This window comes from Hyperolius riggenbachi, chromosome 1 (assembly GCF_040937935.1).
Source record: "Hyperolius riggenbachi isolate aHypRig1 chromosome 1, aHypRig1.pri, whole genome shotgun sequence".
NCBI classification, from domain to species: Eukaryota; Metazoa; Chordata; class Amphibia; order Anura; family Hyperoliidae; genus Hyperolius; species Hyperolius riggenbachi.
Genome location: NC_090646.1, coordinates 73,738,041 through 73,757,647, shown reverse-complemented (window position 1 = coordinate 73,757,647; position 19,607 = coordinate 73,738,041). Strand labels below are relative to the sequence as shown.

Below are 19,607 nucleotides of genomic sequence, written 5' to 3'. Positions count from 1 at the left end.
CCTGAGAGACCTTCCTAACTCCTCTTATTTTTAAGATGGAATCTGCACTAGTTAGTGATTTCTTAGGCTGTCTGAGACAATTCTGCATGGATTTCTAAAAACCTACTAATATTTTTGGCTCAGACACTCTTGATAAATGTCCCCCACAGAGTGAAAACAGGAAATAACAATGCCACAGAGATCATCATCACATTTTACAGACAGTGACATCTTGTGGTTGTTTCACTATACTGCAGTTTAGGTAATAATTCTGTTGATATTTCCAACAAATACAAGGTGAATGAACCAGCACTAGCAGTGTAATATTCTAATAATTTATTGAGGTACTAATTACACCAGAGAGGAAATGTGTGCATCAACCAAGTGAACCTGACAAATCTGGCTTGCAAATTTGGCCTATTGGCTAATCACGAGACATTGCTCATGCAAATATGCATTTGCTTTAGCATGCCTAAATATGCAGGGTCAAAATCCAAAACCGCAAACCAATCGCCCTGCGGGAATTAGTTCTTGCTACATAGCACTATCCAGGGGCGCCACGAGGAGGCTTCCCATTGCCCCCATACAACCGGGGGGCCGTGGGGGTCCCAGGCTCTCTCACTGCCTGGAACCCACACAGCGGCACCCGGAGGGGGAGGCTGGGGGGTGCAGGCGATCTCCCCAGCGTGGCCAGCGCCGGGAAGAGCCGCCCGCACACACCTCCCAAGATTAAAAACAGGCACTTACCTTAACGTCCATTGCGTTCTGCTACATGCGCATGACCTGGGCGCGACACATAAGGGGAGGACAAGCGCAAACAGCCTGCTCCAGGGCTCTCACCTCCTAAAACAAGCCATTCACCACTTGCCTCCAAAGGAAAGAAAATGCAATGCTAATTACACCAGAGAGGAAATGTGTGCATCAACCAAGTGAACCTGACAAATCTGGCTTTGCAAATATAATCGACAAGAAACCATACATCATATGCATTCAGATGGCCCTTGGTCAGTGCCGGATAGTCTGGGTGAAAGCAGGTTTTGAATAACAGCCTTTCTCTGAATAGAGTCCCCATCTGGTGACTCTGAGGTAATTAAAAATAAACATCCTCGGTGGGCATAAGTATTGTCCCAGCTAATCAACACCTCCCCCCAGCCTTCTACAGGTATTCTTTCAGCTAAGACCAAAACCTCCCAGCTGCTCCTAGAGCAGAGGGAGATTACATATCACATCTCGGTTTAACGATTGTGTCACAAACCGACCGCGATCGCGTTTTGTTTCTCACGGCTGTTCCGTGACAGTTGACAATAAAGTTTACTATATAAAATATTATAAACATTTCAAACTATGGCAATAGCACCACTCAACTTGGGGTGCGGCAATTTAATGCGGCTACACCAATAGTTGAGACTACTCATGTGTGCTGAGTTTGAAGAAAAATAAATAAATTATGCCTAACCTTAACCCTAAGCCTAGGCACCATAATTTAACTTTGCAGCTTCTACTATTGCTGCCCATGGTGGCAGGGTGTAGATTAAGGAGTTAAGATTAGGTGGGCTAGGCGGTGGGAGGTTAAGGTTAGGCAGGGGGAAGTTAAGTTTATGCATGGGGGTGGAGTGGTTAAGATTAGGCAGCGGGAGTGGAGTGATTAAGATTAGGCAGTGAGGGTGGAGTGGTTAAGATTAGGCAGTGAGGGTGGAGTGGTTAAGATTAGGCAGTGAGGGTGGAGTGGTTAAGATTAGGCAGCGGGGGTGGCGTGGTTAGGATTAGGCAGCAGGGGGTGGAGTGGTTAAGGGTTAGGCACCAGGTGGGTTTTAGGGTTAGGCATAGGAGGGTTCAGAGTAGGCAGGGGTATAATTATATTACATAACTTGGTCCCGTTGATTGCGTCTCCTACACTTTCTGGTTAGTTTGCAGGTGTCCTGCACCCAGCCAATCACCATGTAGCTTCTGTCCTTGCATGGTGATAGGCTGGCTTCTGGAAATGTATAATAATGCTAGATGCCAGTAATGACATCTTATTACTAATGTTATTTAATGTTTTAGAAATGTCATAAAACATCAAATAACATTAGTAACAAAATGTCATTACCGGCATCACCCTTCACCATAATTTTGCAATGCTATTTTTAAATGTATGCTCTGTAGTGCTGTCTGCCTATGTGAGAGAGGAAGCAGGTATTTGTACGGCTCTGTATCACTGTGTGAATGGGTAGCTGTGATACTGCTGACAGTGATAGACAGCTTCATCTTCCTCCTTCACACCAGTCACTGTCATAGTGTAATGTGTGTAAGGAGATCCAGCACTGCTGCCAGTGAAGCGGTCTGGCACTCCTGTGTGTCGGCTGATTCCAGCATAGATGAGAAGTGTGGTAGACTTTCCTGAATTGTGTTGGTACCAGGCTATACCATTACTTGTAGTTCTACTGGCTGTACATGAGATGGTGGCCTTCTCTCCTGGATACACAGAGATATGCTCTGGAGTCTGAGTCATCACACTCTGCCCACAGGATCCTGAGGATGGGAAGAGACGCAGTCATTATTCATACATGTCTGTCTTCCTATCAGTGCTGATGTGTGTATGTATTGTACAATGTATAGATGGATGTGCACAGAGTGATGGGAGGAGCCTCATCTCTCACCCTGAATAGAAATGAAGATGACGGCCAGCAGATAACCGGGAGAAACCATCTTCATGTTTCTGGGGGTCAGATACAAACTAGAAGACGTCTCCTGTACAATGACATCTATATAGAGGGTGACGGGGGAGGGGACACACCAGGGACTCTGTATATGCAAATACTGGGGAAATGTGATTTCTGTGGTTTCTCAGTGACAGTCACATCTGTGTAGCAGAGTCATCATGATGGTGTAACGGGCGTTTCTAGTCTTTAAGTCACTCCAGGCAAGAAAACCTTTGGTACCCTTTGCCCCAAACGACCCCCTCCGCCATGGCGCCGGTTAGATACTACACCCAAGTAAACAGTTATGCAGCATGCACACCCAAATAACACAGATACAAAGCATGCCCACACAAGTAATACAGTTATTCAGAATGCACACACAAATAACAAAGGTGCACAGCATGTCCACACAGCTAATACAGATATGCAGCATGTCCACACGAATAACAAAGGTGCACAGCATGCCCACACAACTAATACAGATATGAAGCATGCCCACCCAAATAACAGTTACCCAGCATGCCCAATTTAGCTACATAAACCCATCAGCAGAGAGGTGACAGCAGGAGGGGATCAGAGGGTGACAGAGAGGTGACAGCAGGAAGGTAGAGGCTGGCAAAGAGATGACTGCAGGGGAGGGTAGCAGAGAGGTGACAGCAGGAGAGTAGAGGGTGGCATAGGGGTGATACACTTGGCCATTGGGTGATTTGGGTTCAAATTCAGAAAAGGGGTGGAGCCACAGCCAATCAGATTTATTTTATTTTAATGCAAATTATTGATGACAAAGACCGCAAAGCTCACAAACTTGGTCATTAAGTAATTGTGTGTTAGGGTTAGGAAAAAGGGGTGGGGCCAACACCAGCCAAATACATACCTGGACAACGCCGGGCGTCCAGCTAGTATATATATATATATATATATATATATATATATATATATCCTACCTAATAAAAGCTAAGTGTCGCTGCGTCCAGCAGTTTTATCCCTGTGTTCCAGGAATTTTGTTACTGTGCACGTGCACAGTAACGGGCAGCTGGGACCAGGAAGCTGGACGTGTGAGCGAGGTGGGCGGGTGTGGGCGAACGAGGTGGGCGGGTGTGGGCGAGCGAGGTGGACAGGTGTGGGCAAGCGAGGTGGGCGGGTGCCGGCACGCGCCTGCGTCGGGCGCGCGGCGTTTGCTTGCACGTGCATGTGCAGCGGCGGCCGTAGACCTAGAGCCTGTTTTTAAATGGGCTGGGTCTACTAGTATATATATATAAAAGTTGAGACCCCCTTCCTGAACAGTTTCCAGTACTCTGCATAGCTGATACTGCTTAGTTCACCATAACAGCATTTATCTTCGATATTATGACTGTGAATAAGCATATGGACTGTAATTACAGCCTGTTAAATCAATCTCAGGTAATTACCTAGGAGATAATGGCTCTAATGCTGTGTCTTAACCTTCACATAGACTGTAAAGGCCTCCGTCGTCTGCTTTATACATACATGCTGAGATGTGCTAAATAACTGAGTTGTTTAGTTAAAAGTGGCCAGGATTTCTTGTTGTTTTGAGAAAAGATACTCAACTATAGTCTGGATCGTTCAGCAGCTATTCCTGAAGCCTGGAAGAGAAAGAAGAAGATTAATACAAAGGGATTACCAGTTTAAAGGAATACTATCGATTCACATATTTTTTTCAATTGACACAGGAATTGTTTGGGAAGTGCTGCTAAGTACTGGTGTATACATTTTAGTAGCAACTTCTTTGTTTACTGGTATAAATATACATTCAAACTTTACTGATGCCAAAACTGAGCTGACTGAGCCATGAGGAGAGGGGAAATTCCCCTCACACTTGATCAGTTAACTCTATGTGTAACTCTGTGTGTGACAGAGAAGGGAGCTCCCAACAGCTGCAGCTCCTGTGTCCTGTGTTTCTGACTGACTGTCTGAAGAGAGAAGAGGAAATGTAACTAATTGTCACAGCTTTTTCATACTGTTTTTGCTTTCAGAGTTTGGTATGTTTGATATTTGCTCTCTGTAGTCTGATATGCAACTTTGGCTGTGCATTGAAGCAGACACCCCTTCTGCAATTGATTTGTCCCAATATAGCTAAATCCTACCCTCAATAAATTACAGCTTTTGCCTCTGATATTTAACGTGAAAAGTAGGAAAATGTTTACACAGCTACTTAGACATTATTTGCACACTGTCATTTTAGAACACTTGGGTATCGATAGTATTCCTTTAAATAAAAGTTATTGGTTAGTGACCTTTAGAAAGACTGTACTGGTGACATCTGGATCATCCTATGAAAAAGAAATCCATGAGTGAACAAAGGAGCATTTTTTTTCTAAAGACTATTATTGTTTTCTTTTTCTCTCCAGTCATACTCACTTTTTCTTTTTGGTATTTTTTTTTATTTTTTTCTTACCCTTAAAGGACTCACGAGGTGACATGTGACATGATGAGATAGACATGGGTATGTACAGTGCCTAGTACACAAATAACTATGCTGTGTTCCTTTTTTTCTTTCTCTGCCTGAAAACTTTTGTGGCAGTAAATGACTTCTAAGAGCAGGAAAGAGATAAAAAAAAGATCAATAGTTCATATATTTTAACCCTGGCATACTTCAATTAATGTGTCATTGAGAAAATGCCATGAAACAGTAAAAGCTTAAAAAGTTGATCTAAATATAAAATAAAACTGTGTGATAACTTTAAAAGTAATTTTTAGAAGGAGGAGGACAAATACAATTGTTTATCTCGTTTATTTCACCTCGGATGTCCTTTAAGACCTCGGTTGTGAGAATGCACCTGCAAGAAACAGAAACACAACTTTTAATTATCTGAGAGAGGAAGGGAGAGAGATAATTTTATTTATTTACTTATTTATCTTCCCTTTTCTATTCATTAACTAATTTATCTATTTATTAACGTGATTCTTCTCAATTTCCTTCTCTATTAATTTTCTAATGTATTAATCAAATTATTTATTTATTTAGTGTAATTTAAGTGAATATATATATATATATATATATATATATATATATATATATATATATATATATTAGTAAATTCCGTACAGATACTTACCTGGGAGGCGTCGATGTGCTGGGATTACGGAGTTGGGTATCCCTTCCTGGGACAGCCAGAGTTGTCTATTATAAAGAACAAAGATTGTAACTGAATTGTATTGTAAACATTTTGGTATTTTTCATTGGTTGAGACTACATTTACTTTTACCAAATTTTCTTTTTTGGTATTAATAAAACTCTTTACTTCCAAATTACTGTATCAGTGTCTGGTTGATTTCTTCCTGTCAGTCCTGGTTCATTCTGGTTACAGAGGCACGCCCGCTATGGACACCCGGGCCGGCCCGATTGGCGTCGCTGACGTCACATGGCAGGCGCCGTGTGCATCATGACGTCACTTGCGGATACTCCAGTCGTGCGCTGCCAACCAGGCCAGAGCGGTGCTTGCCATCCCTGACATGGCCGTGCGCGTGCGTGGGCGGGGAAAGGAGTCCAGGATATCCATATACGTGCAGTGTTCATATACGTACTTTACTCATATAGTAAAGTACGTGCGGCAATTTAAAGGGGAAGAAGCTGCTTCTTCCCCCTTTAAATTGCTGTATGTACTTTACCTTCTGAGTAATTGCTTTCTCTTTCCCTTATTTTGTAGATGGCACTAAACCTGCACTTCACTTACAACAAGACCTGCTTTATGGACTTTTATGTTAACACTGCCTCTGTTTCCCTGCTTTGTTGCTCTCCTGTTGGCTGTGTATATCCTGGACTCCTGTCCCCACCCACACACGTGCGGTGGCCATGTCAGGGCTAGCAAGCGCCGCTCTGGCCTGGTTGGCAGCGGAGCGGTGGAGACTGGAGTATCCGGAAGTGAAGTCATGACGCACACGGCGCCTGCCGCGTGACGTCCGCGACTCCAATTGGGGCGGCCTGGGTGTCTATAGCGTGCGTGCCGCTTCTATCTGTCAGGTATTTAAAAAAGAAGTTTACTCAGTATCATTGCAGCAGCCAGGAAGGAGCCTCATGAGGCTTATGATCCCAGGGGATCTTTGTGATTTGCTCCCACTTTGTTGTATCTCCATTATACACTGTTAAAGTGAGCCTATGCTATCAGTTAATTGCTACGGGTAATGTTGTATGCATTTTTGTTGTTACTGAATACAATCCTTATGCATTTGAATCTCACTGCTGGTGTGCAAGTCAATTACTTTGTACACATAATACTAAACCTGCGTAGAACTTGTATGTGTCCACTTTTGGATTTTTGCATTTAAAAAGTAAAAAGATCAATGTTATCTGAATGCAAATGAGGTAGATGAACAGCAATGCAGGTCCAGCTCTCCTAAAGAGTAAACAGAAGCTAGTTACTTTGAGCAGACACAGCTGACAACAAAGGAAAGCCAAAAGGCTTTAAAGTTAATTTATTTTTACTGACAGCTGAATGCACCAGATTGTATGTCACACTGATATGGCTGCTGTGCAGAGAACAAATCCCTTAAAGTGCACCTGAACTCTTGCACAGGACACACGAAAAACATAACAGTAATGCACCCTGTACGTATTTAAAGAGTTTAACCTATGTAATTCCCCCTCATTTGTGTCTAATGACTAGTTGTAATTTGATCTCCCCCCTGTGTCACATGACTGCCTATGGCAGATAAGCTCATTTGAAAGCACAAGCTGCCTGTAAACAATATGTCTGCTTCCATGAATCAGGAAGTAGAAAATGTGCAGATTTATTTTAGGATTTGTATCGGCTGTAACTAAGAAATTTTCTTTTTTGTTTAAAGGTTATTATGCTGTTGTGTATCTTTCAGAGTAGAGGGGAGTTCTGAGTTCAGGTTCACTTTAAAGAGAACTGGAAGTGAAAAGCACATGGTGGCTGCCATATTTATTTCCTTTTAAACAATACCAGCTGCCTGCAGGGGCGTAGGAATAGACCCTGCAGCCCCTGCAGTTGCAGGGGGGCCCCTAGCAAGTCAGGGGCCCGGAGGAGGAAAGGCTGTCACCACCGGCGTACCTACCGGGGATGCGACTCTCTCAGCCGCAGGGGGGCCGGCCGCCCGGGGCTGCTCTGGGGCCCGCTCACTGTGCGTGGGGGGAGCGCTGCTCTGGACCCCCCAGCAAGGTGCTCAACTGGCCGCAGCGTCTGCCAGTTCATTCCCCGCAGCCCCGCTCCACCAGCAGCCTGCATAGTCTCCGGCAGGCAGAGCAGGGCTACGGCAAGATGGCCGCCGAAGAAGCCCTACACTGGAGACTATTTGTGTCTCTAGTACAGGGTTTCGGCAGCCATCTTGCCGTAGCCCTGCACTCTGCCTGTCAGCGCGGGAGATGTGCTGCAGGAGGACTCGGGGAGCTGCGGGCCAGATGCCGGGAGAGGAGAAGACTTCTGTCAGGTAAGTGAATTGTTTTTTTTTCACAGGTGCATTTTTTTTTCTAGTGTCTGCTGCCCACATTGTGATTTTCAGGTGTCTGCTGCCCACATTGTGATTTTCAGGTGTCTGCTGCCCACATTACGATTTTCTGGTGACTGCTGCCCACATTACGATTTTCAGGTCACTGCTGCCCACATTGCGATTTTCAGGTGTCTGCTGCCCACATTACGATTTTCAGGTGTCTGCTGCCCACATTACGATTTTCAGGTGTCTGCTGCCCACATTACGATTTTCAGGTGTCTGCTGCCCACATTGCGATTTTCAGGTGTCTGCTGCCCACATTGTGATTTTCTGGTCACTGCTGCCCACATTGCGATTTTCTGGTGTCTGCTGCCCACATTACGATTTTCAGGTGTCTGCTGCCCACATTGTGATTTTCAGGTGTCTGCTGCCCACATTACGATTTTCTGGTCACTGCTGCCCACATTGCGATTTTCTGGTCACTGCTGCCCACATTGCGATTTTCAGGTGTCTGCTGCCCACATTACGATTTTCAGGTGTCTGCTGCCCACATTACGATTTTCAGGTGTCTGCTGCCCACATTACGATTTTCAGGTGTCTGCTGCCCACATTACGATTTTCAGGTGTCTGCTGCCCACATTGCGATTTTCAGGTGTCTGCTGCCCACATTATGATTTTCTGGTCACTGCTGCCCACATTGTGATTTTCAGGTGTCTGCTGCCCACATTGTGATTTTCAGGTGTCTGCTGCCCACATTGCGATTTTCTGGTGTCTGCTGCCCACATTATGATTTTCTGGTGTCTGCTGCCCACATTACGATTTTCTAGTCACTGCTGCCCACATTGCGATTTTCTGGTGTCTGCTGCCCACATTGCGATTTTCTGGTGTCTGCTGCCCACATTACGATTTTCAGGTGTCTGCTGCCCACATTGTGATTTTCAGGTGTCTGCTGCCCACATTACGATTTTCTGGTCACTGCTGCCCACATTGCGATTTTCTGGTCACTGCTGCCCACATTGCGATTTTCAGGTGTCTGCTGCCCTCATTACGATTTTCAGGTGTCTGCTGCCCACATTACGATTTTCAGGTGTCTGCTGCCCACATTACGATTTTCAGGTGTCTGCTGCCCACATTGCGATTTTCAGGTGTCTGCTGCCCACATTGTGATTTTCTGGTGTCTGCTGCCCACATTACGATTTTCTGGTGTATGCTGCCCACATTAGGATTTTCTGGTGACTGCTGCCCACATTGCGATTTTTCTGGTGACTGCTGCCCACATTGCGATTTTTCTGGTGACTGCTGCCCACATTGCGATTTTTCTGGTGACTGCTGCCCACATTAGGATTTTCTGGTGTCTGCTGCCCACATTACGACATTCTGGTGACTGACTGCTGCCCACATTAGGATTTTCTGGTGACTGCTGCCCACATTACGATATTCTGGTGACTGCTGCCCACATTAGGATTTTCTGGTGACTGATGCCCACATTGCAATTTTCTGGTGACTGCTGCCCACATGGCGATTTTCTGGTGACTGCTGCCCACATTGCGATTTTCTGGTGAACTCTGCCCACATTACGATTTTCTGGCCCACATTACGATTTTCTGGTGAACACTGCCCACGTTACGATTGTCTGGTGAATGCTGTCCACGTTACGATTTTCTGGTGAACGCTGCCCACATTACGATTTTCTGGCCCACATTACGATTTTCTGGCGAACACTGCCCAAGTTACGATTGTCTGGTGAATGCTGTCCATGTTACAATTTTCTGGTGAACTCTGCCCACATTATGATTTTCTGTCCCACATTACGATATTCTGGTGAACGCTGCCCACATTACGATTGTCTGGTGAATGCTGCCCACGTTACAATTTTCTGGTGACTGCTGCTCACGTTACTATTTTCTGGTGACTGGTGCCCACATTAGGATTTTCTGGTGAACTCTGCCCACATTAGGATTTTCTAAAGGCCCACATTACGATTTTCTGGTGAACTCTGCCAACATTACGATTTTCTGGCCCACATTACGATTGTCTGGTAAAATGCTGCCCACTTTACAATTAATTTACAGTGAAACGCTGCCCCATTACGATTATTTGGCACCTATGGGGGGGGCCCCATCCAAATATTCGCAGGGGGGCCCAGTGATTTCTAGTTACGCCCCTGGCTGCCTGGCAGTCTTGCTGATCTCTTTAGCTGCTCTGAAGTTCCTGAATCATACACCTGAAACAAGCAGGCAGCTAATTGGTTCGGACTTGGCTCAGAGCACCTTGACTCAGAGCACCTGATCTGCATGTTTGTCCAGCGTCTGCGGCTTAACATATTAGAGGCAGAATATCAGCAGGATAGTCAGGCAATCTGCATTGTTTAAAATGAAATAAAATGTATAGTTTACTATGAAGGGATTCTACTGTATATGTATTTCTGGCATAGAGTTGTATGTTGACTGTAAATATGCTCCATAAAATAGCTGTTTTTGCATCCCATGAACCAAGGTGTACCAGTTTTTGAGAGAGGCACGGGGGGCACAGAGACATGTCATGGAGCAGGGAACATGCCTCAGTCTGTGTCCCATATTACCCCCCCAGTGCCTTTACAGTGTAACTGAGACCAGCAAAAACAAAACAAGATATATACTGTATATACCTGGGGCTCCCTCCAACGGCCTTGCATATCTCCCAACTTTTTGAGATGAGAAAGAGGGACACTTAAGCCACGCCCCTGCCACACCCCTGATCACGCATTATCTCACCACTAGTCACGCATACCATAAAGATTTCATAAGAAAAATATGTTGTTTTATAATTCAAACCACACTGGTCCTTTCTATCCTGGTTCATTTTCCTCCATAATAACATTTTAAAATTAAATAATACATCAATTTAAAGGATGGGAATAAAGCTTTGAGTCAATCAAACACATTTTTTAGTAGAAACATACAGTATATATGTTTACATAGAAAGAGGGACAAAGTCCTGAAAGAGGGACAAATGAGGACAAAAGAGGGACAGAGGGACTGGGCTTCCAAAGAGGGACTGTCCCTCCAAAAGAGGGACAGTTGGGGGCTATGCCCTTCAGACTGATCGGTCTGTCGCTATCTTCCTATGCTGCCTGGATCTTCCATTAGGTGGCCTGGTCTGGCTGTGTGTGCTCTCTCGTCACGCTCCCGTGGCCGGGAGCGTTCAGGGCCTGTGCAGAAGTACTGTGCAGGAGCAGAACTCTCCTGGCGACGGGAGTGCGATGGGGCACGTGGCCGGGCCGCGCATGTGCAGTACACCATGACTAGTGGAATTTTCGGCCCATCTACCGGAAGTTCCAGACGGCATAGGAAGACGGCAAGGAGCATGAAGGGGGCTGAAGAAAGCCCCAGGTATGTATATTTTTTTTATTTTGCTGGTCTCAGGTTAGCAGCATGTGCATTATGTGTGACGGTGCTGTGGTTGTACACCTGCTGCAGTGTGTAGTGATGTCTGCCTATGTGAGAGAGGAAGGAGGTTTTTGTACGGCTCTGTATCACTGTGTGTATGGGAGGCTGTTACTCTGCTGACAGTGATAGACGGCTTCATCTTCCTCCTTCACGCCAGTCACTGTCAGAGTGTAATGTGTGTAAGGTCCAGCACTGCTGCCAGTGAAGCGGCCTGGGACTCCTGTGTATCGGCTGGTTGCACCAGTGATGAGAAGTGTTGGAGACTTTCCTGATTTCTGTTGGTACCAGGCTATAAGGTTCCCAGTCCTGGAACTGGATGTACATGAGATGGTGACCTTCTCTCCTGGAGACACAGAGAAATGCTCTGGAGTCTGAGTCATCACAATCTGCCCACAGGATCCTGAGGATGGGAAGAGACACAGTCATTATTCATACATGTCTATCTTCCTATCAGTGCTGATGTGTGTATATATTGTACAATGTATAGATGGATGTGCACAGAGTAATGGGAGGAGCCTCATCTCTCACCCTGAATAGAAATGAAGATGACGGCCAGCAGATAACTGGGAGAAACCATCTTCATGTTTCTGGAGGGTCAGATACAAACTAGAAGACGTCTCCTGTACAATGATATCTATATAGAGGGTGACGGGGGAGGGGACACCCCAGGGACTGTGTATATGCAAATACTTGGAAGATGTAAATTCTGTGGTATGTCAGTGACAGTCACATCTGTGTAGTGGAGGCAGCACCATGGTGGAATGTCCCCTGAGGTGTCACTGCCATGCACAATATTATAAAAGGTTATTTTTCACGGGCAGTTTAGCACCCATCTGGCATACTTGTCAAGTTTTAATATTTATACCAATATGCTTCCAGACCATTATTATACGAGTCTGTATTTATACCACCCGGAGTACACGCTGTGGCCCTGATTTACTAATGTTACAGAGCAGTTAAGAGCCAACCAATCTGGATTGAATCCTTTAAAACATAATCTGATAATAGATGACCTGAGTGTGCTGCCCTTACCTGTGTCATATCAGATCAAAGTTAAAGAGACTCTGTAACAAAATGTCCAGCCTTAGTTCTTCTATCCTATAAGTTCCTTTGCCTGTTCTAATTTGCTCTGGCTTACTGCAGCCTTTCCTAATTGCACAGTGGCTGTGTTATCTCTGTTATATGATCTAATCTGTTTTCTTCTGTCGGGCTAAGGCTGGAATGTGTGGAATGTGCAGGGCTACTTGTGATCGGATAGAAGCGATACACACCCTCTGCAGGCCCCCTGCAGGCTCTGTATGACTCACACACTCTGCTTATGTGAGCCTATCACAAGCTGGTTAGTTTGTTTGTAAACACTGCCTAAAACTGTTAATTACAAGCCAGAATTGCAGCAGAGAGTGGCAGAAACAGCACAGAGGGGCCCAGGAGAACATAATGAATAGAATGGTATGCTTTTTGCTGTAAAAATCTTAGAGTACAGATTCTCTGTAAAGGAGTTATCCAGGCTAGATAAAGAAAATAAAGGCTACTTACCGGAGGTTTCCTCCAGCCCCAAGCTCCCAGGACCTCCCTCGCACCTCTGCGCGCAGCCGTTCGCCAGAGCTCCATCCCTGTCCCCGACAATGACGTCAGAGCGACCTCCAGGTCGCTCTGTACTCCACCTGCGCGAGCAGCGCTGTCAATCACCGCCACGTGGGCCGAGCAGACTCGCTCTGACATCGCCGGGGACCGGGACGGAGCTCCGGCGAACGGCTGCGCGCAGAGGTTCGGCGAGGGAGGTCCTGGGAGCTTGGGGGCTGGAGGAAGCCCCCGGTAAGAAGCCTTTATTTTCTTTATCTAGCCCGGATAACTCCTTTAAGGGTAATACTGATGGAGAAGAGTGGTCTATACATGCAGATGGGCACCCCGTATAACAAGTTAGAACTCTTTAGTGAAGAAAAACATGCAGAGATAAAACATACACCACAATCAGGTAGTGCAGCTTACTTAGAACAGAGAGGAACAGTGGGCCAGATTTATCAAAGCATTACCGACAGTTTTTTTCTAAAACTGTTCTAACCAGCAGAGGAACTGTTCTGCGTGATAGTAAGAAACTTCTCAAATCTTACGAATAGCGGCAGTTTAGTGTGGATTTCTAGAGCTGCACTACAGTTAAAGGAAAACTTAAGTCAAAAAAAAAAAATGACATTTACTCACCTGGGGCATCCCTCAGCACCCCGAAGCTGGATGGTGCCCTCGCAGCCCCGCTCCGATCGTCCTGTCCCCGCCGGCGGCTACTTCCGGTTCGGCGACAGCCGCCGACAGGCTGGGAACGCGGCTGTTCTTCCGCGTTCCCAGCCGCTGCTATCACCCTCTATGCTGCTATAGCGTATATATATACGCTATAGCAGCATAGAGGGTGATAGCAGCGGCTGGGAACGCGGAAAAACAGCCGCGTTCCCAGCCTGTCGGCGGCTGTCGCCGAACCGGAAGTAGCCGCCGGCGGGGACAGGACGATCGGAGCGGGGCTGCGAGGGCACCATCCAGCTTCGGGGTGCTGAGGGATGCCCCAGGTGAGTAAATGTCATTTTTTTTTTTTACTTAAGTTTTCCTTTAAGAAAAGTGCAAATCCATCCCTAAACTGCTGCAGATTAAGTGCTTCATAGCAGTTCTGCAGATAGTGCAGCATTGCAGGCTAGATGTGATTTGTGAAGGGCTCCCCCCCCCCCCCCCCCACTCAGAGCCTGCTGACAACAGATGTGTTGGTTACCTCAGCAACAGTAATTCCCCTCACACACCACACTGCCTGAGAGACCTTCCTAACTCCTCTTATTTTTAAGATGGAATCTGCACTAGTTAGTGATTTCTTAGGCTGTCTGAGACAATTCTGCATGGATTTCTAAAAACCTACTAATATTTTTGGCTCAGACACTCTTGATAAATGTCCCCCACAGAGTGAAAACAGGAAATAACAATGCCACAGAGATCATCATCACATTTTACAGACAGTGACATCTTGTGGTTGTTTCACTATACTGCAGTTTAGGTAATAATTCTGTTGATATTTCCAACAAATACAAGGTGAATGAACCAGCACTAGCAGTGTAATATTCTAATAATTTATTGAGGTACTAATTACACCAGAGAGGAAATGTGTGCATCAACCAAGTGAACCTGACAAATCTGGCTTGCAAATTTGGCCTATTGGCTAATCACGAGACATTGCTCATGCAAATATGCATTTGCTTTAGCATGCCTAAATATGCAGGGTCAAAATCCAAAACCGCAAACCAATCGCCCTGCGGGAATTAGTTCTTGCTACATAGCACTATCCAGGGGCGCCACGAGGAGGCTTCCCATTGCCCCCATACAACCGGGGGGCCGTGGGGGTCCCAGGCTCTCTCACTGCCTGGAACCCACACAGCGGCACCCGGAGGGGGAGGCTGGGGGGTGCAGGCGATCTCCCCAGCGTGGCCAGCGCCGGGAAGAGCCGCCCGCACACACCTCCCAAGATTAAAAACAGGCACTTACCTTAACGTCCATTGCGTTCTGCTACATGCGCATGACCTGGGCGCGACACATAAGGGGAGGACAAGCGCAAACAGCCTGCTCCAGGGCTCTCACCTCCTAAAACAAGCCATTCACCACTTGCCTCCAAAGGAAAGAAAATGCAATGCTAATTACACCAGAGAGGAAATGTGTGCATCAACCAAGTGAACCTGACAAATCTGGCTTTGCAAATATAATCGACAAGAAACCATACATCATATGCATTCAGATGGCCCTTGGTCAGTGCCGGATAGTCTGGGTGAAAGCAGGTTTTGAATAACAGCCTTTCTCTGAATAGAGTCCCCATCTGGTGACTCTGAGGTAATTAAAAATAAACATCCTCGGTGGGCATAAGTATTGTCCCAGCTAATCAACACCTCCCCCCAGCCTTCTACAGGTATTCTTTCAGCTAAGACCAAAACCTCCCAGCTGCTCCTAGAGCAGAGGGAGATTACATATCACATCTCGGTTTAACGATTGTGTCACAAACCGACCGCGATCGCGTTTTGTTTCTCACGGCTGTTCCGTGACAGTTGACAATAAAGTTTACTATATAAAATATTATAAACATTTCAAACTATGGCAATAGCACCACTCAACTTGGGGTGCGGCAATTTAATGCGGCTACACCAATAGTTGAGACTACTCATGTGTGCTGAGTTTGAAGAAAAATAAATAAATTATGCCTAACCTTAACCCTAAGCCTAGGCACCATAATTTAACTTTGCAGCTTCTACTATTGCTGCCCATGGTGGCAGGGTGTAGATTAAGGAGTTAAGATTAGGTGGGCTAGGCGGTGGGAGGTTAAGGTTAGGCAGGGGGAAGTTAAGTTTATGCATGGGGGTGGAGTGGTTAAGATTAGGCAGCGGGAGTGGAGTGATTAAGATTAGGCAGTGAGGGTGGAGTGGTTAAGATTAGGCAGTGAGGGTGGAGTGGTTAAGATTAGGCAGTGAGGGTGGAGTGGTTAAGATTAGGCAGTGAGGGTGGAGTGGTTAAGATTAGGCAGTGAGGGTGGAGTGGTTAAGATTAGGCAGCGGGGGTGGCGTGGTTAGGATTAGGCAGCAGGGGGTGGAGTGGTTAAGGGTTAGGCACCAGGTGGGTTTTAGGGTTAGGCATAGGAGGGTTCAGAGTAGGCAGGGGTATAATTATATTACATAACTTGGTCCCGTTGATTGCGTCTCCTACACTTTCTGGTTAGTTTGCAGGTGTCCTGCACCCAGCCAATCACCATGTAGCTTCTGTCCTTGCATGGTGATAGGCTGGCTTCTGGAAATGTATAATAATGCTAGATGCCAGTAATGACATCTTATTACTAATGTTATTTAATGTTTTAGAAATGTCATAAAACATCAAATAACATTAGTAACAAAATGTCATTACCGGCATCACCCTTCTCCATAATTTTGCAATGCTATTTTTAAATGTATGCTCTGTAGTGCTGTCTGCCTATGTGAGAGAGGAAGCAGGTATTTGTACGGCTCTGTATCACTGTGTGAATGGGTAGCTGTGATACTGCTGACAGTGATAGACAGCTTCATCTTCCTCCTTCACACCAGTGATTGTCAGAGTGTAATGTGTGTAAGGAGATCCAGCACTGCTGCCAGTGAAGCGGTCTGGCACTCCTGTGTGTCGGCTGATTCCAGCATAGATGAGAAGTGTGGTAGACTTTCCTGAATTGTGTTGGTACCAGGCTATACCATTACTTGTAGTTCTACTGGCTGTACATGAGATGGTGGCCTTCTCTCCTGGATACACAGAGATATGCTCTGGAGTCTGAGTCATCACACTCTGCCCACAGGATCCTGAGGATGGGAAGAGACGCAGTCATTATTCATACATGTCTGTCTTCCTATCAGTGCTGATGGGTGTATGTATTGTACAAAGTATAGATGGATGTGCACAGAGTGATGGGAGGAGCCTCATCTCTCACCCTGAATAGAAATGAAGATGACGGCCAGCAGATAACCGGGAGAAACCATCTTCATGTTTCTGGGGGTCAGATACAAACTAGAAGACGTCTCCTGTACAATGACATCTATATAGAGGGTGACGGGGGAGGGGACACACCAGGGACTCTGTATATGCAAATACTGGGAAGAAGTGATTTCTGTGGTTTCTCAGTGACAGTCACATCTGTGTAGCAGAGTCATCATGATGGTGTAACGGGCGTTTCTAGTCTTTAAGTCACTCCAGGCAAGAAAACCTTTGGTACCCTTTGCCCCAAACGACCCCCTCCGCCATGGCGCCGGTTAGATACTACACCCAAGTAAACAGTTATGCAGCATGCACACCCAAATAACACAGGTACAAAGCATGCCCACACAAGTAATACAGTTATTCAGAATGCACACACAAATAACAAAGGTGCACAGCATGTCCACACAGCTAATACAGATATGCAGCATGTCCACACGAATAACAAAGGTGCACAGCATGCCCACACAACTAATACAGATATGAAGCATGCCCACCCAAATAACAGTTACCCAGCATGCCCAATTTAGCTACATAAACCCATCAGCAGAGAGGTGACAGCAGGAGGGGATCAGAGGGTGACAGAGAGGTGACAGCAGGAAGGTAGAGGCTGGCAAAGAGATGACTGCAGGGGAGGGTAGCAGAGAGGTGACAGCAGGAGAGTAGAGGGTGGCATAGGGGTGACAGCAGGAAGGTAGAGGCTGGCAGAGAGATGACAGCAAGGGAGGGTGGCGGAGAGGTGACAGCAGGAGAGTGGAGGGTAGCAGAGGGGTAACAGCAGGGAAGTAGGGCGTGGCAGAGAAGTGACAGTAGGAGAGTAGAAGGTGGCAGAGTGGTGACAGCAGGGGAATAGAGGGTGGCAGAGAGGTGACAGTAGGGGATTAGAGGGTGGCAAAGAGGTGACTGCAGGGGAGTAGGGTATATGTAAGGTAGACGTACAGCAAGGATAATGGGAGAATATATATGCATATAAGGTAGGAAATACAGTAAAGATGATGGGGGTGTATATGTATACTATAACTAGAATTTACAGTAATAATGATGGGGAAATGGGTTTATATACATATATGACAGGAAGGATATATAAGAAGGATAATGGGGGTTTCAGGGAGGGGAGATATATGTGTACCGCAGGTAGGGAATACAGGAAGAATAATAAGGATGCAGAGGTGGGATATACAGAATATGTATTCAACAGGCAGGGTATACAGGAATAATAATGGGGATGTAGTCACTGTGTTATGCAGCCACATGGCTGGGGGTGAGGGGACGCAGCCACGCAGGGTCAGGGGGCAGGACAGGGGGGGGTACAGTCTGGCTGGCAGGCGGCCGAATCTAAATGCCTGACGATGCACGTTTGACTGGCAGGGGCGGAGTTAGATGTGGCGCCACACAAAGTAAACAATGTACCTGTGTGGCTGCTGCCATAGACAAGGGACTGGGTGGCTAGACTTGAGTAGGAGCCGGGGGAGTGGGAAGAGCAGTGTTGAACACTGCTTCTATTGGCCATGGCGGAGACGCCGGAGAGGGGGTGTATATAGAGGCGGCGGTGGAGGATGGCTGAGCGAGAGCACATGGTACTCTGCAAGTAAATAAACAAAATTTGTCACAGGCATAGTAGAGGTGCAAGGCTGCGGTCCCGCCTCAGCTGCGCTTTGCCCCTGCATGACGCTCCAGGTGACCGCCTGGGCTGCCTGGTGCGTTAGTCCGCTGAGGAATCTCTGTCATCCACATTGTTGTACAAAGTGTTTTTTTTTTAAGAAAAGATTTAGTGCCCCTGGTGCAAAGCCATCCGTAATATCTGCAAACTATTACACCAGCCTGTGAATATTTATACCACCCTGAAGTGTCACTGTCATGCACAATATTTTAAAAGGGGATTTTTCAGGGACAGTTTACTACCCAGAGGTGGGACACGGCTGAGACACCAAAGTGCGCCCCTTCATCCCACCCCAACCATCACACACTGATTGCTATTAGACTAAGAGGCATCCCCAGGGCTCACAACCCTCCCAGCCCCTTCATTTCTAGTTATCTAGCTTGCAGTCACTGCCATGTAGATCCTTTTCTTATTTCTCTTTTCTTCAAACACAATAAGAGAATGATAGCTAAGTGAGCTGTGTGCCCCTCCTACACTGCGCCCTGAGGCTGGAGCCTCTCTCGCCTCTGCCTCGGCCCGGCCTGTTAGTACCCCTCTTTAAAACAAGGAAAGCTTTAATATACATAGCAATATGCTACCAGGCATTACTATACAATAGAAACCCAGTTATCCAGAACTCAACTAACCAGCAGTATCACTAAGCTGTCAGAAATCGCAGTACCCACAGGGATGAAGGCCAACGTAGACTGTTTGTGAGCTCTGCTGTGCTTAAAGACTGGGCTCCATGGCTCCCCCTCAAGCTTCATATACTTTCGATTTCTGTATTTTAACCACTTCAGGACCATAGGTTTAACCCCCCTAGTGACCAGGCTATTTTTTACAATTTAGTGCTCTGCAGCTTTAATTGCTTGCTGCAGAGCGATACAACTTAGCAGATGACCCCTCTCCTTTATGCCCACCAATAGAGATTTCTGTTGCTGGGCTATGATCGCTAGTGCAGGGCTT

General features: G+C 46.3%; 3 gene segments (V, D, J or C); all 3 read right to left on the bottom strand.

Moving 5' to 3' along the window:
- LOC137563083 (Ig kappa chain V-III region MOPC 63-like) overlaps positions 1 to 19,607 on the bottom strand; it is a 662,489-nt gene that overhangs the window by 66,216 nt on the left and 576,666 nt on the right.
- LOC137561540 (immunoglobulin kappa variable 3-15-like) lies at positions 11,584 to 12,092 on the bottom strand. The segment is given in 2 exon segments: positions 11,584 to 11,897; positions 12,026 to 12,092. Coding segments are annotated over 2 exon segments (369 nt in total).
- Positions 16,514 to 17,018, bottom strand: LOC137561537 (immunoglobulin kappa variable 3-15-like). The segment is given in 2 exon segments: positions 16,514 to 16,830; positions 16,959 to 17,018. Coding segments are annotated over 2 exon segments (372 nt in total).